This window comes from Pistacia vera, unplaced genomic scaffold, assembly GCF_008641045.1.
Source record: "Pistacia vera cultivar Batoury unplaced genomic scaffold, PisVer_v2 Contig704, whole genome shotgun sequence".
NCBI lineage: Eukaryota > Viridiplantae > Streptophyta > Magnoliopsida > Sapindales > Anacardiaceae > Pistacia > Pistacia vera.
Window position 1 is genome coordinate 309,882 of NW_022196562.1, and position 21,282 is coordinate 331,163.

The 21,282-nt window shown below is 32.5% G+C and overlaps 1 protein-coding gene and 1 pseudogene across 1 annotated transcript; both read right to left on the reverse strand.

The window, feature by feature from the left end:
• Positions 1–21,282, reverse strand: part of LOC116114222 — a 46,037-nt pseudogene that overhangs the window by 600 nt on the left and 24,155 nt on the right.
• LOC116114234 (VQ motif-containing protein 8, chloroplastic-like) lies at positions 3,939–4,774 on the reverse strand. Its single transcript, XM_031400388.1, has one exon. It carries the CDS (start codon positions 4,683–4,685, stop codon positions 4,062–4,064), a length of 624 nt encoding a protein of 207 aa, XP_031256248.1. The 5' UTR covers positions 4,686–4,774; the 3' UTR covers positions 3,939–4,061.

Genomic DNA, 21,282 nt, shown 5'->3' on the forward strand with positions numbered 1-21,282 from the left:
AACACCAACTTCTAATTGAAGCTTAATTAAGATTAAGAAGAGCTTGGCAGTAGTGCTAGTCTTAATTCAGGGTCCAATATGCCTGCATAAAACTTAATTAATCATAAATAATTGCAATTAATAAAAGATGGCTGCGTGAGAAGACACTAAGAAAGTTACATTTTGAGGTTGTTAATTGAACACTTTTAATTTTAGTAACTTTGAAATATTGGTTTTAACTTTTAATAATCAAAGTTATCAATTTAATATTATATTATTGGGTGTACAATGCATGATTTCATTTGTTACTTCAAACATATAACGTAAGTAGAGAAATAATTTTGACTAGACCAAGAATATATATCTTGAATTTGGAAAAATATTATTCAATATTCAACAATAGAATTAGAGATTACTTTTAAATTGTCAAAAGCAACTTAATTATTTATTATATGTGGATGAGATTTATATATTGACATTTGACATTTAATAACAAATGCTCCCTTCCTTACGGGCAAAAGTGACGGTCGAATCAATTAAGAAAAAAAAAATTGAAAATCGATAGCAGTCCCCTCCTGCTACCGGTGCAAATGTGACAATTAACTACAGCTTCATCTGCAATTCTCACCTCACTCATCCAAAGCAAGAGGGATAAAAAATGGACTAGAGATATGTTAGAGCATAAAATCCGTAATCAGAGATTTACAATGGTAGAACCACGTATAATATGTGCGTAATCCTGATAAATATCAAAGAACAAGAAAAACTTTTTAAAGTAGTTCAGCTACTTATAATGCAAAACTTACGTTCACAGTTATGTTGTTGAACTATAAAGTAAGCGATTTGTCTTTACTAAGGTTCTAATGAGTTCTCTTTACTTATCTTTTCATTTAATTCTCAAAAACAATTATAATTGAGTCTATATACTATTAATTATAAAGTTGAGTTGGAGATAAACTCAAATTCAATAAAATAAGAAGAACGTGATCCGATCATAAAGCTTGAATCGCAGGATATGGAATCTCATACAAGAAGGATATATCCGCTATGAAGAGGGTGAACCAAGTGGTGATTTTGAGCCATGGAAAGTTACTAGAATTAATGGTCCCACAATGATGGGCCCAGAAGTTTGGGTAGAACGAAATTATATAAACATCATTTTCCGTCATGCAATTATAGGCCAACTTTATTCTGAATTATGTGTTTTCTTTCTGTTCCCCTTCTAATGAATTTTTCCAGTATCCCCAAACGATCTAAAATTGTATCTATTAGATATTAATTTCTCTCTTGTGAAGGGTATATTCAATGAATTTTTTGCTATATCATCGAAAGACTTAAACAATACTACTAGGATTAAGTCATGGATCGATGTAACACAGTATTTTCTTAAGCAAATGCATGAGAAATGTACTAACTAAGCAACAACATCATTCTCAAGAAACTTGGATTAGATAATTTTATAACTATTAATTAATTAACCAAGTTGTGTGGTCAAACAGGGGTCAACATATATTATAGCAAAAATGATGATTAATAAGAAACAAAACTTGGCATGCAATTTCTGAGACCCACATTGTTGTCATTGTGCTTGTAAATCAATGGCCACATTTATAAATTCACAGCAGCTATGAAATGGAACCAATAATTTTATACTTTTCTTACGGCTGGCTCTTTTATATAGGATCATGCGCAAAGCTTCACCGCAGCGCACTGACTCATCACTCCATTCCCAGTTGCCATGGCTCCTTCTTCCAAGCTCCTGCTTCAAATCCATCATATATTTAACATTTCATTAATAATATTCAATAAACCTTTCTATTCACTTAAATCCCAACAGTTATATAGAATTTTTTTTTTTTTTTGTAACAAAATATTGAAGCTTATTGATTGTATCTGTGTTCGTTAGACAGGATTAATTTCTTCCGTTTGTATCAAATAATAAGTAAGTTATAGGTTTTAGATTAAATTTATAATGTGCAATGATTCAAAGGCTGAGGAACTCGCAGATCGATGGTTTTGTCTTTCATGCTTTTAATTCCTTGGATCTCCCGTTTAACATATATATATATGTATAGTAAACTTTCCATCATTCCTTTCTGTAGTTGATTGTATTATATGTTGTTAACTGTTGATCGGTTTTTTTAATTTTTATTCATTCTTCAAGCGACATCCTCGAAGGCATGCAGCAGTTGCTTCAGTAAAACCAGCTCGTGCCAATAATGGGGCCCTGTGTTATATATGTTTGTATATAATAAGCTCAGCATGACTTAGATTTACCATGGTATTCTACAACTAGATCATCATTTTCGAAACATTTTTAGTGAAAAGGAAGTCAGAAAGGAAAACCATTTCTTCATTCTAATAGATTGACTCAGAAATAGAAACAAATAACAATAGAGATTATATAAATCATGGATCAAAAGTTGTTTGTTAATACTTTTAACTTTCCATGTATATATTGATTAATCATGATTGTATTGCAATTTGGAGAAGTATGTTATATATATTTGCAAAGATGATAGAGATATTCTTATTGCTAAACAATTTCGTCGGTATTGTTTTGGAGTAATAACATTAAAGACAAAGTTTACAGTTTGTTTTAGTATTAACAACGCGAAATAAAGTTTATTAACTCTTAACCAAAATAACATTTTAAAAACAACGTTATAATTATATATAGGTATATAATTGATCTTTGTGACCACAAATTTTTATATATTTTGAAAGGGTGATCAAACTATTCATCTTTCAACTAAATGAAGCAAAGAAGCATGAAGACACAAAGAGCAGTGTTTTTTAATTGTATGGGGGTTTAATGGTGTTTGAGTTGGCGGTTTTGTCAATGAATATGCAAACACAAGTGTGTGGGTAATCATATACAATTAGCCATTTAATTAAAACTTTACTAAATTTCAATAACTTGTTGATCAGTATGCACATCCATTGCTCTCCGAATAGTCGTATATTTTTATTTTCTTTTAAGTTCAATGCTTTCCCGAGCGCATTGCACATGCACCAACACCAACCAACCAATTTCTGACTAACTCTATAATATTGTCTTCATTTTAAGCTTCAGGGATTGCAGGTTGTTCTTATTTAACCTATAAACCTAAATAAATCAAGTTCGTATATGTTATATATGATTTCTCTTGGTTTTGAGCCCCAACCACAATCTTTTAATGTTAGAGTTGTCGACTATTTACATTAAGGGTCCGCCAAGATACATTCGAGAGTCCTCTGGGTTTAAGCTAAAATAAGAATCTTTATAATACTAGATTTTAGTATTTTTCTCTTATATTGAGGTGATAACAAAATAGGACAAATTCATTCATTGTAAACGAGAAAATGAGACAATTGAAATAATATTAACTTTGGTGACGTAACCTCTAATTGGGTGAACTAGGGTAAATCACGTACCACTTTTTTTTTTTACTGTTTGTGTGTTGGTGTCTGTTATTTTGGTTTCGCATATCTCTATTTGTTCAATTAAACAGTGATTAGTTCTTGATAATGAGAATTAAATAAATAAGATAAGTACTTGGAACTGAAATGAAAAAACTGCAGCCCACTTAAGTTAGTTAGGTTAAAAGAGAAATTAATTATAATTAATCTTCTGTGACCTAACCGGCCAGTCATAATTTCTAAATTAGCACTTCTCTAGACTAGATAGGATTCAACATTTTCTGAAAAATACGATTAACATACACACATTTGACTAATCGGGGACATTGATACATATACATCTGGCCACTAGAAAGGTCAAAAGTTGGCCGCCGAAGATTAAGTAAATTAATCAAGCGTGGTTCGGTGGCTAAACAATATTTAATTTTCTTATTCATGGACTAAAATTTAACTATAATTCCTCCAAGATTTTGCCGATATTCTCTACAGACAGATTTGAATGTGAATGTTTTAAAGAATTAATGAATTAAATCACTTCATAATGCACAGATTAAGAGCCCAAAAACAAAAACATTATTGAAAAATATTAAGTAATGAACATATTAAAAACAAGAACAAACCTAGCTAGCTGAGATATATTTGCAAAGAACTAATGACTAGAGATATTATAATTAATCTTCTTAATATTCTGGTAATTCCTTGATGAACTCAAACACCGAAGGCGAGATAGGATTGTTCATACTTGGCGAAGTGTAATCAGAAAATCTATACATTGGCCTCGGCGAGCAGAAGAAATCAGTTGAATTCGGAGTGAAAAGAGGAATATCAGCCAGAAATGGATTTCTTGGAGCATTCATAACGGGCGAAACACTTACAGATGATGAATCAACACGCTTTTCTGTTTCATTATGACCAAGATTAGGGTTCTTATTATTATTATCAGCAGCTTCTTTTTGCTCTTGATCATCATCGCGGCGACCGGAGCTTGAAAGTCCGGTGAGTTTTTGCACCAAAGCCATGAAATCCCTAGCCTGCGTATGAATAACCTTTGGCGAATGCATGTATATAACAACCGGCTGCCGCCGCTTGTTATTAACATTATGAACTATCCCGGGTAAAGAGGCGGTTAAAGACGATGAGGTTGAAGAAGAAGTAAACGATGAATACAATGATTTCTGAATGGCGTGAGACTCTTTATTGATCTTCAATGGAGATGGACGATGGCCATTGATGAACTCTTTGTTGCCACTTCTTGAACGCTCGTAATGATGATCGTGATCTTCGTGGAACTTTGTAGGGCTCATGGTGGTGGTGGTGTTGGTGATTGAATTCAAGTTGGTTCAGGATTTAGAGGGATTAAAGAGAAGGGTTTTGGTTGAAAATGGAGATGAAATGAAATATTATATAGGAGGTTAGTTTTGAAAGACGGAGCCAGCGATTCTGACCGTTGACAATTTAACCCAGTGGATCGAATTGACGCATTTTGGTGTTTGAAAAAATGGTCTGCCATCCCTATCTTCTATAATATATGGATAACTTCATTTACCTCCCTCGAGGTTTCGTAAAAGTCTTGTGCACCCAAATGTTTATAAATTGTAAGAATATCTCCTCCCAGCATTAGGTACGTACGTTTGATAACGAATCATGCATGTTAAAAAGGATCAATGTCGTTTTGCTCTTCTGTTATCAAACGTTTTCGTTCAACACCAACTCGTTAGCTTATTAGGTTTAAATATAAAATCTGGATCCTACTCTATTTTAATGTGTAACTTGAATCCGATTCATTAATCCGTTATTTATTTCATTTTATAATTCAATCAACTAATGAAATAAAGTGTGATGTAATTCACAAAGAATTAGATAGTGAAGTTTAATGGTTATAACATCTGAATAATACACAAATTATCAGAGTAATTTCCTATTAATTAACATAATTTTATAGATACTTATGATAAAAATACTAAAAAAACCTCAATTAATATATAAAATGATGTTTTAGATCAGCATCAAAACACCCCTGAGCCATGTTAAACTCTTTATAATGTATTGATCCGTTAGTGATTTGATCGATAAAATTAAATCTAACAATTGTTTTTAATCAAAGGGATTCATATCGTGTTAATAATAGTGATTTAAAATTTTGCCAAACTTACTTTCAATGCTGTCAATTAGCCATGCCAAGACCAATCATAGGGATATTAATGTACTTTCATATGGTTGATTAACAACCTTGAGGGATATATATTCTTCTTACAATTTTAAAACCTGTGGGGGTGTGAAAAATTCTCTCAAACCTCAGGGGAGCTTTCATGAATTTCCCTTCATTTAATCCGCTGTTTTCTTGGGCGTTTCTGGCGGCTATTTTAAATATTTTATTTTCACTAGTTTGTCTTCATCCTTATTCTAATTAACTTTAATTAATTACTATAATTAAAGACGTATGAACTTGGCTGTTAATTAATTTGTTAATAAAAATTGCGTCACTTGCGTATAGATGTTGAGTTGTTTAATTAGGATTAATTTAATTTGATAATGTTTAGTAGAATTGATTATTATAAATAAGATAAAATTTCAATCTATCTATCTTAACATATTAGATTTGTTGAATTGATCATACCTTACACATATGTCAAAAGAGACTAATACAGAAACACACCGTCATAATCTTTGATTTGGCATCACGACTATTTGGGATATCTACGGATGGATGAGTTGATTATACCTTTGATTACTAATTATTTATTTTAATTAGTGTATGGCTGTCGTTGAGTTGGCAATTACATTATATTAATTGCAGTAAATTTAAAAATAAAAAAGATTGGATTATCCATTTTAAAAGAAAAACATTGACTGAAATAATGTGAACGGGGCTGTATTTTTTGGGTCAATTTACGGCTCTAAAAAGTGTAAATTTGTACCATATAAGACCTAACTCTATTGATAAACTAATACATATATCTGCATTAATTATATAATAGAAACAACAACTCGATTCTTGTTCCTATCTGGCTATTATTGTGTTACAGATCCAGCCTCTCAACCAAGGCTGGTATTCTACCTTCTTTATGTATTATTTGACTAAATTAAATTCCAAATTATTTGTTCATATTAACAAATACATTGTCAATTAATGTGTTTTTATTTATTTATTTATTTAATTACTTAATTACTTCAAATGCAATAATATATGTATCTTTGCAAAGGTGAAAGTCAAAAATGCCGAGTTTAACTTTAGTTTAATAACTTGATCAAGAAAAAAAGACACAACACCAACTTCTTAATTGAAGCTTAATTAAGATTAAGAAGAGCTTGGCAGCTAGTGCTAGTCTTAATCAGGGTCCAATATGCCTGCATAAACCTTAATTAATCATAAATAATTGCAATTAATAAAAGATGGCTGCTGTGAGAAGACACTAAGAAAGTTACATTTTGAGGTTGTTAATTTGAACACTTTTAATTTTAGTAACTTTGAAATTATTGGTTTTAACTTTTAATAATCAAAGTTATCAATTTAATATTATATTATTTGGGTTACAATGCATGATTTCATTTGTTACTTCAAACATATAACGTAAGCTAGAGAAATAATTTTGACTAGACCAAGATATATATATCTTGAATTTGGAAAAATATTATTCAAATATTCAACAAATAAGAATTAGAGATTACTTTTAAATTTGTCAAAAGCAACTTAATTATTTATTATATGTTGGATGAATCTTATATATTGACATTTGACATTTAATAACAAATGCTCCCTTCCTTACGGGCAAAACTGACGGTCGAATTAATTAAGAAAAAAAATATTGAAAATTCGATAGCAGTCCCCTGCTGCTGCCGATGCAAGTGTTTGACAATTTAATCTACAGCTTCATCTGCAATTCTCACCTCCCCTCATCTTAAAGCAAAATGGATAAAGATTGGACTAGGAGATATGTTGATCCAGAAAATCCAACAATCAGAGATTTACAATGGTAGAACCACGTATAATATGTGCGTAATCCTGATAAATATCAAAGAACAAGAAAAACTTTTTAAAGTAGTTCAGCTACTTATAATGCAAAACTTACGTTCACAGTTATGTTGTTGAATCTATAAAGTAAGCGATTTGTCTTTACTAAAGTTTCTAATGAGTTCTCTATTACTTATCTTTATCATTTTAATTCTCAAAAACAAATTATAATTGAGTCTATATACTATTAATTATAAAGTTGAGTTGGAGATAAACTCAAATTCAATAAAATAAGAAAGAACGTGATCCGATCATAAAGCTTGAATCGCAGGATATGGATATCTTCATACTAAAGAAGGATATATCCGCTATGAAGAGGGTGAACCAAGTGGTGATTTTGAGCCATGGCAAAGTTACTATGAATTAATGGATCCACCACAATTGATGGGCCCATGAAGTTTTGGGGTAAGAACGAAATCTCATATTAAACACTCATATTTCCGTCATGCAATTATAGGCCAACTTCTTCATGAATTACTGTGTTTTCTTTCTGTTCCCCTTCTAATGAATTTTTCCAGTATCCCCAAACGATCTAAAATTGTATTCTATTAGATATTAATTTTCTCTTCCTTGTGAAGGGTTATATTCAATGAATTTTTCTGCTATATCATCGAAAGACTTAAACAAAACTACTAGGATTAAAGTCATGGATCGATGTTAAACACAGTAATTTCTCATCATAGAATAACTTAAAAGGTCTATATTTTCTTAAGCAAATGCATGAGACATGTACCTAACTAAGCAACAACATCATTCTCAAGAAACTTGGATTAGATAATTTTATAACTAATTAATTAATTAACCAAGTGTGTGTGGTCAAACAGGGTCAACATATATATATAAGCAAAAATGATGATTAATTAAGAAACAAAACTTGGCATGCAATTTCTGAGACCCACATTGTTTGTCATTGTGCTTGTAAATCAATGGCCACATTTATAAATTCACAGCAGTCTATGAAACTTGGAACCAATAATTTTATACTTTTCTTACGGCTGGCTCTTTTATATAGGATCATGCGCAAAGCTTCACCGCACGCGCACTGACTCATCACTCCATTCCCAGTTGCCATGGCTCCTTCTTCCAAGCTCCTGCTTCAAATCCATCATATATTTAACATTTCTTCCAAGGAAGATCTGTTAGTTTTTAAAAGTTTTATTAGAGAGTGAAAATGAAAGGAATAGAACTGTTGGGTTTGTATTTAACTGAGGGAGAAATCTGGGCATTTTTACATTAAAAAGTAATGTGGCGAGGTCATGTGGGAATAAGAGAATCTTGAGGCAGTTGCATAATTCAAAGAGTTGTTTTTATAAAAATTGGGTTGTTTTCAAAAATGAAGAAAAAAGAGAAAAAACATAAAGATCGAAGAAGGAAGAAGAAGCAAAGGAAAAGGAAATGGGTTTGCTCATTTTATCCATTTGATTTTCTGCACTTGAGTTGATGGTACTTGAAAACTAGATTGAGATTTATGTTTTTGACATACGTTTGATTGATAATTTGCTGAGTAAAAGGATTGTATTTGGTTAAGAATTTAGTTTGTTTAAAAAAAAAAATTTGCATACGTTAGGTATAAACTGTGAAAGTTGCATTAGTTTTATCAGTTGCGACTGGCGATTTGAAAGAGTTTTTTTACAATGAATCTTGTGAAAATCGATTATGCAATCGAATGGAAGATCAATGGATGAATGATTGTTTGGCATAATTGAGAAAGATGTATTGATACAATTGACAATGAGATGATTGTCCAACGTTTTCAGAATAAGAAAACTATCAAAGACAATGTAGAAAAATTGTTCTATTTTTACAAAAATTATGTTTTTTTGAAGATATTTATTTGTATTTTATAACTTTTCATCGAAGCACATGTAATGAAAAAAAAAAAGTGTAGTAGATTGGTTTTTAATTTTTTTTTTTTTTTTTTGGTTTATATTTTGTCCCCATTGAGGGAAATTCCTAGATTCGCCGCTGACAATTCTACGGATAATTGCTAAGAAAACTGCTCAACAGTTAAATTTTATAAAACTAATATATAAAGTAAAGGACCAAATAGTAATTTTAGGCAACGAATTTTAATTAATTAAAATTCTAACACCTAGTCGTTTTAGTCCCACATGGATGACTGTAAGAACTAATTCATCAACGTGGATGATTTAGAAGTAGAACTAAACTAAGAAGATTTAATAAATGAGATGACAATCCTAGATGGTCCGGAAACATCTAATTCAGCTTCCTTCGAGTATTCCTGAAAAATTGTAGAAAAGAAGATTTCTTTTGTTTCTAAATCATGAATCTGACTGATAACACCAGTAAATCATAAAGTGATTTATCCTCAAGCTAATTTAAGTTTTGGGAAATCCAGAAACTTATACAACACTGCACTCAACCAAGCGGGAATTGAACTTTAGAGATAATTAAATCAGCCATGTCAACCTGTTTTAAATTTGTACTACTCGAGATCGGTGCCCATTTTCCTTCTAAAAGATAATACTAAATCGGCAACCCTGATTTGTTTCACCTTCTCTAAATCAAATCATCCAAGTCTTAATTCATTTTTTCTTCATTAAAACATATTTGGCTGAGCAGTGTTATGTTGTAGCTGCCTCTGGGCATGGCCATCCCATCTTATCCAAGCATGGAGCTTGCAAACTCACTGCCTGATTTCAAAACCAAACTTGTGTTTCTCTGATCTCGCCTCTTCTAATCCCGCCTCTTTTTCCAGGATCCGTTTTTACGGGTCGCCATGAACCCGGATGCAAAAGCCAATGCTTTTATCCCTTGAAAAGCTCCTTTCAACCCGACCCAAAAGCAATCCGTTTGTGCCATTGTTGATGCCCATGAAACTCTGAGTTGAACAGCAGAAATTTTTAAAAGATTCAAAGTCCCACAATTGCCTTCTTCAACTCCGGCTCTTGCTCCGCCGCCATGGAGTAGTAGATGCCCGTGGTGGAGTCTGTGGGACACCTAATGGCGCTGATGATCAATACGTGTGAATGAGAATGAGTTACATTCATCGAGTACAAGAAATCGGGAAACCGGTTTGGGGCGTGGCCGCTTTTTACGGACATATCCTGGCGATCAAACGGTCCATTTGGCTTGATAACAAGGTTGAACCGAGAGTAGAAAGCTAGTGGCTGAAGATAAGGTGATCGAAATGGTAAATTCGAAGTCACATGGATCAGTACTATATGTATCGGTGGACCTTAGTACAGAAGAGTATCTCTATTGCCGGAACATTTTCTAAAGAATCCAGCCACCCACCCTTTGGTATAGGATATAACATTAGCTTGTAATTATGTCATTGAATCTGTGAAAATGATTACAGCTGGGTTGGGCCCGGGCCCAAGGACCGCTCCTCCAAAGACTGGTCTTTCTCCAATGCCAAGTCTAAGACCATCCCCAGGTCCGAGCTTGGTTAATTTCAAAAACCCTCTGACCCAATTATCAAATCCCCCGACAAATAATCAAAACCTCCTAAAATATGGGTCCGTTTGTTTTATTATTTTGGATAAGATTTTGAAAAATATATTGGATAGTTGAATAAGAGAGTATGAGGTTAAATTTAAAAATTTATAAAAAAAACCCCTAGGTTTGCTAATTAATAAAACACCCAAATATAAAAGTTTTGTAAAATGACAAAAACACGCCCACCCACCCACAGTGCCAGATTCCAACACACCGTCGGAATCTGGCCAGAAAATGGGTTACGACTCAAACCGGTCGAATCTGGGGGTAGGGATCGATATGGCTTTTTCGGCCAGATCCAACAGAATCTGGCCGAAAAAGGCCAGATCTATGGCCAGATCTGGCCGTCGACGGGTTAGAAAAGTCCAGATTTGACCGCGTTGATTGTCAACGACGACTAGATCAGTGGAATTAACGGCCAACTCCGATCGTTTGTAGGCCTTTTGTGATAGATTCCGGCTACCATCAATGGTGGTTGCCGGAATCTAGCAAGTATGAGTGGATGGGGGTGTTTTGTTAATTTTTTAACTTTTTTTCTAAGGGTATTTAATGAAATTAATAAACTTAATGGGTCTAAAAGTAATTAAAAAAATACTAAAATTTCTCAAATAACAAAACAAACAATATTTTGTGAATAGATTGAGGATATAAGTAGAAATAACGTGTTACGAAGCCTATATATTCATAATAAATTAAAAGTTAAATGTAACTTTAGAATTAGGGGTTAAATTAAAAAATTTTAGGCCCTATAGGCGATCCTAGGGGCCTAGGCCTGAGACTGACCAGCCAACTTTTGCCCAGCCCTAAATAATGTTTCTCTAGAAATATAGCAAATCCACTCTAGTGTTTAAGTCATTAGAGCCCAGTTAACTCCAACACTAAGAGTAAAAAAAATTTGTTTTTTTTCATTTTCATTTTTAGAAAATTAAAAAACTCTATTTACATTTACTATTTCTTATAAAAAATATTTATTCTTAATTTCGTTAATAAAATATAATTAGGTTTAGTTTAAAGAAATTTTGATATTTAATTTCTAACATTAATTTGGAGAATAATAAAAAAAAATTATTTACAAAAATTAAGAATTATATTAAAAATCATTTTTAACATATTATGACAAATGCATATGTTTTATTATATCTAATCAAACTATGTTTGCTGAGTGAACAATTTACCATCCCTCGTTTCGAAAACTATCAAAGTCGCTATTATTATTAACCTCAGGGGGGTTAACTGATAATCAATGATCCATATCAACTCAAAAACACTTGGTGTATTAAAGTATACATATACCTTAAAAATTAAAATTTGTGATTTCAACTAAACAACAAAGAACATATGGAACCCACTCTCTAATTTAAACTTTTAAACATAATCAAGTCGGTTCATGTGTATAAGTTACCCACCGACCATCAACCATGCACAATCAATTATAATTTATTCTTCTTTCAAAAATATTAAATTCATGTTGAATATGACCCTCTTTCATAGTAACAACACAATATTGGCCTAAACTTCTCTATCGGATATAACCAGTAGCGCATCCAGAAATTTCGTTAGGGTAGTCCAAAATAAAATTAATTACACATTAATATTTATAGGGTGAGCCAAAATATAAGTAATTGAACAAATGTATATACTTACTATCTTACACGATAATTTTATATCGAAAATAACCTAAAACCTACTACCTAAATTTTTCATACAAATATGAGTGATAACTTATAAAGATTCTATCAAACAATTACGAGACACATCCTTTTTACGAGAGAAGGTTAACGAGAATAATTAACCCGTCTATCTTATCACACAAGAACTCTGAACACAAACTAGTGATCATCTACTAACAAAAGTCTCAGTCTTAGCGTTGGAAGTTTGCAAAAATTTCTCACAATGGACCCCATTAATATGGGAAGAATCTACTATCTCGTGATCCTGTGTATGATCAAAGCCTCCATCACACGTCCATTACATGATTTGGCCGCCCAGTGCAAAGGTAGGGACCACACTAATACATTATAACATTAGCGTGAAGGCCTATCAAACTCTAGAACTAATGTTATTCTTTGTAAGCGACAAGCTGTCAATGCGTGGCAGAAATCCAGTGGTTGAAACCGTCACTGACATCTCCACATCAATTATATAAAATTATGAGTTAAAAATTAGAGGATGAGATTTCATGTCCGTCGATACATGACTCATCAACGGCCCCCACTTAATGTTAAATTTATTAAATAATGCAAAATACGGGTTCGTGCTGACTCCTCTGTCCTATCCACCATTTTTTTCTATTCTTATTCCAAAAAGTCTCCCGCCTTTTCTGACGTGTCCCACATCTCCACATCCACCCAATCTTTATCTGCCACATCAACCATTCTTTTTATTAATATAATTGTAGCTTAAAAATAATGAAAATAAAAAATCAGTATAAAAAAAAAAAAAAAAATATATATATATATATATATATATATATATAAAAAAAACAAATAATATATAAGTGCATATATATATATTATATATATATTATATATATTATATATATAAAACAAAAAATATATAAGTGCTTCGTCTTCCACCAGATTTTCAATTTTATCATTTGAACCCCAACCTCCATCCAGCTTATCTTATAAATGCCCAACTCACCTGCCTTCTAAACCTCCTGTTTCTCTGTAACTCATCTGCTCTCACACTTTCTTCAATCTCTCCAAAACACCTCTGCTTCATTTTTTCTTTCTGTTTATTGTTTTTCTGTTGTTGAGCCATGGAGATTCCTGTTGTCAATAGAATAATAGATTTCGAAACCAACATAGACAGCTTACCTCTCCACAACCCGTCTCTCTCTCACAGTTTCTGCAGTTTCAGGCCTCGGAAAGCTTCACCAAGTTACAGTTTCTGGAAGTGGGGCGCTTTAATACTCGCCTTATAGCTTCCTTCACCACCATCGTCACAAAAATCAAACTTTTAATAACCTTAGATTACAAAAATACCCCTATTTAGCTCCACAATCCACACCCTTCTTGACGACTCCGATTACGATTCAGATACAGATGTCGCTCTTGTTCGTCCTAGACGATGAACAAGAATATGATCTTAGCGAAGATGATGAAGACGACACTGCAGTTGATCAAAATGACTTCCGTGTAAGAGGTTCCGGTCATTTTATACAGATGAGCAATGGCAAAACCGTAATTTGGGTCTTAGACGACGTTGTAGGAGGAGCATCGGAGACTTTTTTTCTTGGTCGGAGCTTACGGTGGTAAGAGTGTTGTCAAGTTTGGGACAATTAGGTTAGGATTAGGTTTGAATGTTAAGACGACGATACGGTAATGTTTCGGGAAATATGTTGACGATTTATGATATGAATAACGAACGAGAAATCCGAAATATCGCTACTGATTTCACGGAAACATGATATTCCCGCTTTTGTTGCTACATCGTCAGCATGTCCGTCGGTGATATTCTCCGCGCGGGAGAGAATGAGGCGGAGGTGTGGCGTGAGTGGTTGGGACATGCGTATCGGATCTAAAACTACCGGCGATATGGCCGAGTGGAGACCAAAACTCGGGAATATCGTTGGAGGGGTCAAAGCCGGCGGCGTGGCGAAACTTTACGTGAGAGATAACGTCAACAGCGCGTTAACTGTGGGTGATATGAGGAAAGTTAACTCGCCGTTAGAGGATGTAACGAGAATGACGTGGACACGTGGTGGGATGCTGGACGCTGTTATGTAACGGAGGACTGTTTTCTGGAGTCAACTGGAAGAATTATAATATAGAAAAAAAGAAACATTAAAACAACTTGTAAATAATTTATTATTTACCAATAATTAAAAATTCTTATTTATGCTTTAATATTTTATTTATTTATTTTATGTTGTTTGTTGCGTATCTTTACGGTAAATCTTATTGATTCCTTTTTATGCAAATTATTAAGACAGGGGACACGTAATATAACGTGAAATCGGACCATGTTCAACTAAATTAACGTAACTGTGTAACACGTGTTGATGTGTCATGTCGTGGTTAGATATCATATAAAATTATGTTTCGTTCAATAACAATGTAAAATAAAATATGTTCTAGATACATCAAGTTCATATAGAGAGCATAGTATATCCGCGTTGTGGTCAATTTTGAATGAAACCCTAATTTTCTTTTGAAAAACAAGTAGAAAACTCTCCTTCCTCGAAAATGAATGGGTTTGAAGTTTGAACAATATACCATTTCATGGAAGGGTTTGAATAAATAATTTATCTAGAAGAGTTAACTATTTTTTTCACCTTAATAATAGTAATACAATTTTACTACAGACTTTTAAAATATCATTTTACTATCAAAATTTAATTCCGGTGACGAACAAAGAACAAACTTGATTCAGATTGTTAAGACTTTTGAAGAAAGATACTAATGAATCTTTTGTGGTGGGTGGAAGGTTAGATTTTTAGTTAAGATTGATCAAATTACTTAGAAGAGATGGCTATACAAACCCTAATCACTAAATTGTCAACAATTGGTAAGATCGACGAGAATGGGGTTTGAGGGATTTAGTGAATAATAATCGGGGAAGAAATAGTGCTGCTGTGAGGTCGTAACGATGCTAGAATCGAAAACAAAATATAATTTTGGATAGTAAAATAATATTTTAAAAATCAGTAAGTGAGAAAGTGTCATAAACCATTAGTTGGGTGAGAAAAAATCGTTTTACACTAAAAAGCAAAAAGAAAAAGAAAGAAAGAAAGGAACGTAGGTATTCAAATAAAACAAATACAATTGGATTAAAGATGAACATGGTATTACATGTGTGGATGTGGATGAAGAAGTCTCCTGCATCGAAAAGATGGATGGGTTTAAAATTTTACCATTTTCATGAATCATGTTGGAATAAATAATCTTTACCATAAGGAAAGAGAAAGAAAAGTCGTGTGGGTATTTAAAACATGAAAAACACGTGTAAAATGAGTGTGAAAGTAACATTAATGTTAACTAAAACCTAAGTACCTAAATTGTTCAAACTTAGAGAGAAGTATGTAAATGGAAAAGTATATAAGATTTTGATTTCACACGTAATCTATTGTGTCAATGTCAGTTGTCTATTTAGTAAGAAAGCTACCAAACTTTGTTCACTAAATGTCCATCTTTATTTGGTGATTAATTGTTTTGTTTACTCTTTATTATTGTGGTTAATCTCAATTATGATTGATCACGACATTTTAATCACAATCCAATGCATCTTCCTGATTCATTGTCTGTTTTTATCCAGTAATCTTGCTTTACTCACCAATTACAACTTACAACTAGAGTTTAAACAATAAGAAAATGAATGGATTAAGCGTTACTACATCTACGGGAAAGAGAAATTCATTATAGTTTCATAAAACACGATATACAAGAGTACACAAATACCATAAATTGGTAAATAATAACAAAACAGAAACAATCTACAATCTAGTTTTAAGACACTCAACTCATAGTGTTTAATAACCCTACATCAAATACCTGGGTGCGTTTGGTCCCTATTTTATTCCATTCCCAATCTATTCTCCAAATAATGTTTGGCACACTATTCCAGAAATATTACCCTATTTTTTAATACTTTTAGACCCCATAAGGTTATTAATTCACTAAAGCCCATGAATTTTTTTTTAAAAAAATTAACAAAAACCCCCATCAACCCACTTGTCAGATTCCGGCAACCACCGTCGGTGATAGCCGAAATCTATACAAGGCCTAAATTCGCCATAAATGGCGGAATTACACCTATCTGGCCGTCAGCGACGGCCAAAGAAATGGCCGTCGTTTTGGCCTTTCGGCCGCGACGGCCATAACAAGCCTAGATCTGGCCTTTTCCCGCCAGATCCGGGTGGATCTGGCCGGAAAGGCCATATGATGCGTGTACGGCACAGATCCGATCGGTCTGTGCCGTAACGAATTTTTCGGAAGTTCCAGCGGTGGCAGCCGGAATCTGACACGCAGGTGGTGGGGGTGTTTTTGTCATTTTATATAGTAGGGTCTTTAATTAAATTAGTAAACCTAAGGGCTTTTTCATAAATTTTTCAAATTTACCTCGTAATACTCCCCTATACAACAATCCAATATATCTTCAAAATCCTATCCAAAATACTACACCAAACGCACCCTTGTATTCTTATATTATCTCATAACTTTAAATTGATTTCATCTCAATATTTATAAGTAGGATATGCGATTTATTTCTAGTAGGATTCATATTTCAATTCGAATCTTATAATTATATTATTATTACAATTTAATTATTTATTAAAAATTTTTTTAAAGGTATACAATTTCACATGGAAATAATATGAAAGCGAGTGGTAATATCCCAAAACGTTTAAGTTAATATGATGGAGTTAAAGGCCAGGCAAGAGAGCTAAGCAAGTAGTTGTAGAGGCAAAAAGTCTTCTATAAATAAATAATAAAATTAATATATTGTGGAGATGAAGAAGAGAGAAGATTTTCAATGATTTGACAATTAACTGTAATTAGTAGGAGTTGATAAGAATCTGCATCTCATATAATAATGTTATTTATATATAAAGTTATAGAAAAGTAAAGTGTTACTTTACACTAAATCAAAATAATGTTAGGCTAATATAATTGTATGTACAACTGTTTCTTAGTGGGTAATTAACTATGTTGGTGCACCTAATAATGGGAGGTTGGGACTTTTATAATTTAAGGTAATGTTTATCTATATAGTTTAATTTGCAAAATATCATACTTATATTGCCCTTTTCATCAAACATATCTTCATATAATTGTTCTATTTTATATATTATATTAAATTATTTAGATGTAAGCTTAAGTAGCACAACCTTTTCTTGGAAAATAAAAATAAATTAGGCTAACTTATAAAGGAATTAATGTTGGATATTATTTATTATATTGTTCGTTGCTTTTTATATTATATCTATCTCCACAAATTGTTGGTTCAGGACAGTTCACTTATTCTCTTTCTTTTTGAAATCAAGCTTTCCATATATAAAATAAATATACTTATTCGTTTTTTTTTTTTTTTTTTTTTTTTTTGTTGGTTATTAAATTATATAATTTTATAATTATTGTTGTAGATTTGAAATCAAGCTTTCCATAAACTTGGGCCGCATTTTTTGGGCTTCTGGAAATGACCTGGGCTAATTGTAGGCCCAGTAATCCGAGAGCCTTAAAAATATATCCTGACGTAATGCAGGCGAAGCATTTTACCTTACCAGTCATATTGTCATTCCAAAGCTATTATAGTGTTATGAATTACAAAAATTAATTTAATTAATTAAATACTGTGGAATATTACTCTTCATTTTTATAGTTGCCATATAAAATCTAGAAGATCTCAAAGTTTGAAAACTTAGCATAAGTAACCAACGCTTTTAAATCTTCAGTAAATCTCTTGACCTCATTAGATCGAGGGATTCTAAAAAATATTTCTTAAATCATAGATTTGGAAAATCCTCATTTGGTTTAAAACCAAAAAAAAAAAAAAAGTTGAAATCCATGGATGGAAAATCCACCACCCTCCAGAATCCTTCATTTTGGAGGTTTTAAAATCCCACCTGGTAGGTGGGATTTGTCAAATCTATCAGATTTAATAAAATGAGGATTTTGTTAATATTTAATTTTCCATACTATCCTGTTAAGAATTTAATATTTCAGTAATTACCTTTTACCTATTAAAGAAATATTAGTCGTTCTCTTTTTTTGAGCTCTTCTCTTTACATCATCAACATCTTAGTAATTAATGAAAGTTGGAATTTTTGTTGAGTTGTATATGAGGTAAAGTTGGAAATTTTTATCAAATTTATGGAAGTTATTTATCTAACCAAACGTGGGTACATGAAAATTTGAATCAAAACAACATTAATTTATTTTTTAACCAAACAATATAAATTTTCAATAAATGGATTTTGAATTCATGGATTGTAACAATTCATGGATTTAAAATCTCTCATCCAAACGCGGCCTTAAAATTTGAACCGATTTACTGACTAGATTTTGGTGGAATTAACAACTCATGAATACAATAGAAAGTGTTCAATTCAAAACAAAATCCACTATTAACCTCTTATTAGATTATACTTGAAATTTTTTAATGAAATTTAAATCTATCTGGCCTTTCCATTTCCACCTTAAAAAATGTTGGAATAGCTACCACTTCAACAAATAGAGGTTCGTTATAAGGGGTGATGCTCACGGGGTCTTGTACCAGTGAGCGAGCAAAGGTACGAGGCAACGCCTGGAATCGTAAGCGATTTGGGTTAGTCGTGAATAGCCGCTGTAGGATTCAAAAAAAAAAGATATTAATAGGGTTTAACTTAAAATATAATCCTAATAGTTTTAAGTTTCTCTTCATAACCTGTAAAGTATATAAACATATATTCTTTGTACGAGTGATATAAAAAATCATAACAAATAAATTTATTGTAACGAGAGCGGTGAAAAAATATTGAAAGATATTAACTCTGTTGAATGTAGCCGATTTTGGATAAACTAAGATAATCACGCGTGTTTCTTTTTCTTTTACTATTTCGTTTTCGTACGTTCATATAGTATTCTTGCTTTTGATTTTATTTATTTTGTCTACGATTAACATACACACATTTGACTAATCGGGGACATTGATACATATACATCTGGCCACTAGAAAGGTCAAAAGTTGGCCGCCGAAGATTAAATAAATTAATCAAGCGTGGTTCGGTGGCTAAACAATATTTAATTTTCTTATTCATGGACTAAAATTAAACTATAATCCTCCAAAATTTTGCCGATATTCTCTACACAGATTTGAATGTGAATGTTTTAAGAATTAATGAATAAATCACTTCATAATACACAGATTAAGAACCCAAAAACAAAAACATTATTGAAAAATATTAAGTAATGAACATATTAAAAACAAGAACAAACCTAGCTAGCTGAGATATATTTGCAAAGAACTAATGACTAGAGATATATAATAATCTTCTTAATATTCTGGTAATTCCTTGATGAACTCAAACACCGAAGGCGAGATAGGATGTTCATACTTGGCGAAGTGTAATCAGAAAATCTATACATTGGCCTCGGCGAGCAGAAGAAATCAGTTGAATTCGGATGTGAAAGAGGAATATCAGCCAGAAAGGATTTCTCGGAGCATTCAACGGGCGAAACACTACGATGATGAATCAACACGCTTTTCTGTTTCATTATGACCAAGATAGGGTTCTTATATTATTATCAGCAGCTTCTTTTGCTCTTGATCATCATCGCGGCGACGGAGCTTGAAGGTCCGGTGAGTTTTTGCACCAAAGCATGAAATCCCTAGCCTGCGTTGAATACACCTTGGCGAATGCATGTATATAATAACCGGCTGCCGCCGCTTGTATTAACATTATGAAACTATCCGGTAAAGAGGCGGTTAAAGACGATGAGGTTGAAGAAGAAGTAAACGATGGATACAATGATTTCTGAATGGGTGAGACTCTTATTGATCTTCAGTGGAGATGGACGAGGCCATTGATGAACTCTTTGTTGCCACTCTTGAACGCTCGTAATGAGATCGTGATCTTCGTGGAACTTTGTAGGGCTCATGGTGGTGGTGGTGTTGGTGATTGAATTCAGTTGGTTCAGGATTTAGAGGGATTAAAGAGAAGGGTTTTGGTTGAAAATGGAGATGAAATGAAATTATAAGGAGGTTAGTTTTGAAAGACGGAGCCAGCGATTTGACCGTTGACAATTTAACCCAGTGTCGAATTGACGAATTGTAGCACTTTTGGTGTTTGAAAAATGCTCTGCCAGCCTATCTTTATGATATATGGATAACTTCATTTACCTCCCTGAGGTTTCAAAAGTCGTTTCACCCAAATGTTTATGAATTGTAAGAATATTCCTCCCAGCATTAGGTACATACGTTTGATAATGAATCATGCAGTTAAAGAGGATCAATGTCGTTTTGCTCTTCTGTTATCAAACGTTTTCGTTCAAAACACAATCGTTAGCTTATTAGGTTTAAATATAAAATCTGGATCCTACGCTATTTTAATGTGTAACTTGAATCCGATTCATTAATCCGTTATTTATTTCCTTTTATAATTCAATCAATAATGAAATAAAGCGTGATGTAATTCACCAAGAATTAGACAGTGAAGTTTAATGGTTACAACATATGAATAATACACAAATCATAGAGTAATTTCCTATTAATTATCATAATTTATAGATACTATGATAAAACTAAAAAAACCTCAATTAATATATAAAATGATGTTTTAGATCAGCATCAAAACACCCCAGAGCCTGTTAAACTCTTTATAAGTATTGATCCGTTAGTGATTTGATCGAAAATTAAATCTAACAATTGTTTTTAATCAAGGGATTCATATCGTGTAATAATAGTGATTTAAAATTTGCCAAACTTACTTCAATGCTGTCAATTAG

Coding starts and splice junctions, on each gene's coding strand:
- LOC116114234 (XM_031400388.1), bottom strand. CDS start 4,685: ATGAGCCCTACAAAGTTCCACGAAGATCACGATCATCATTACGAGCGT.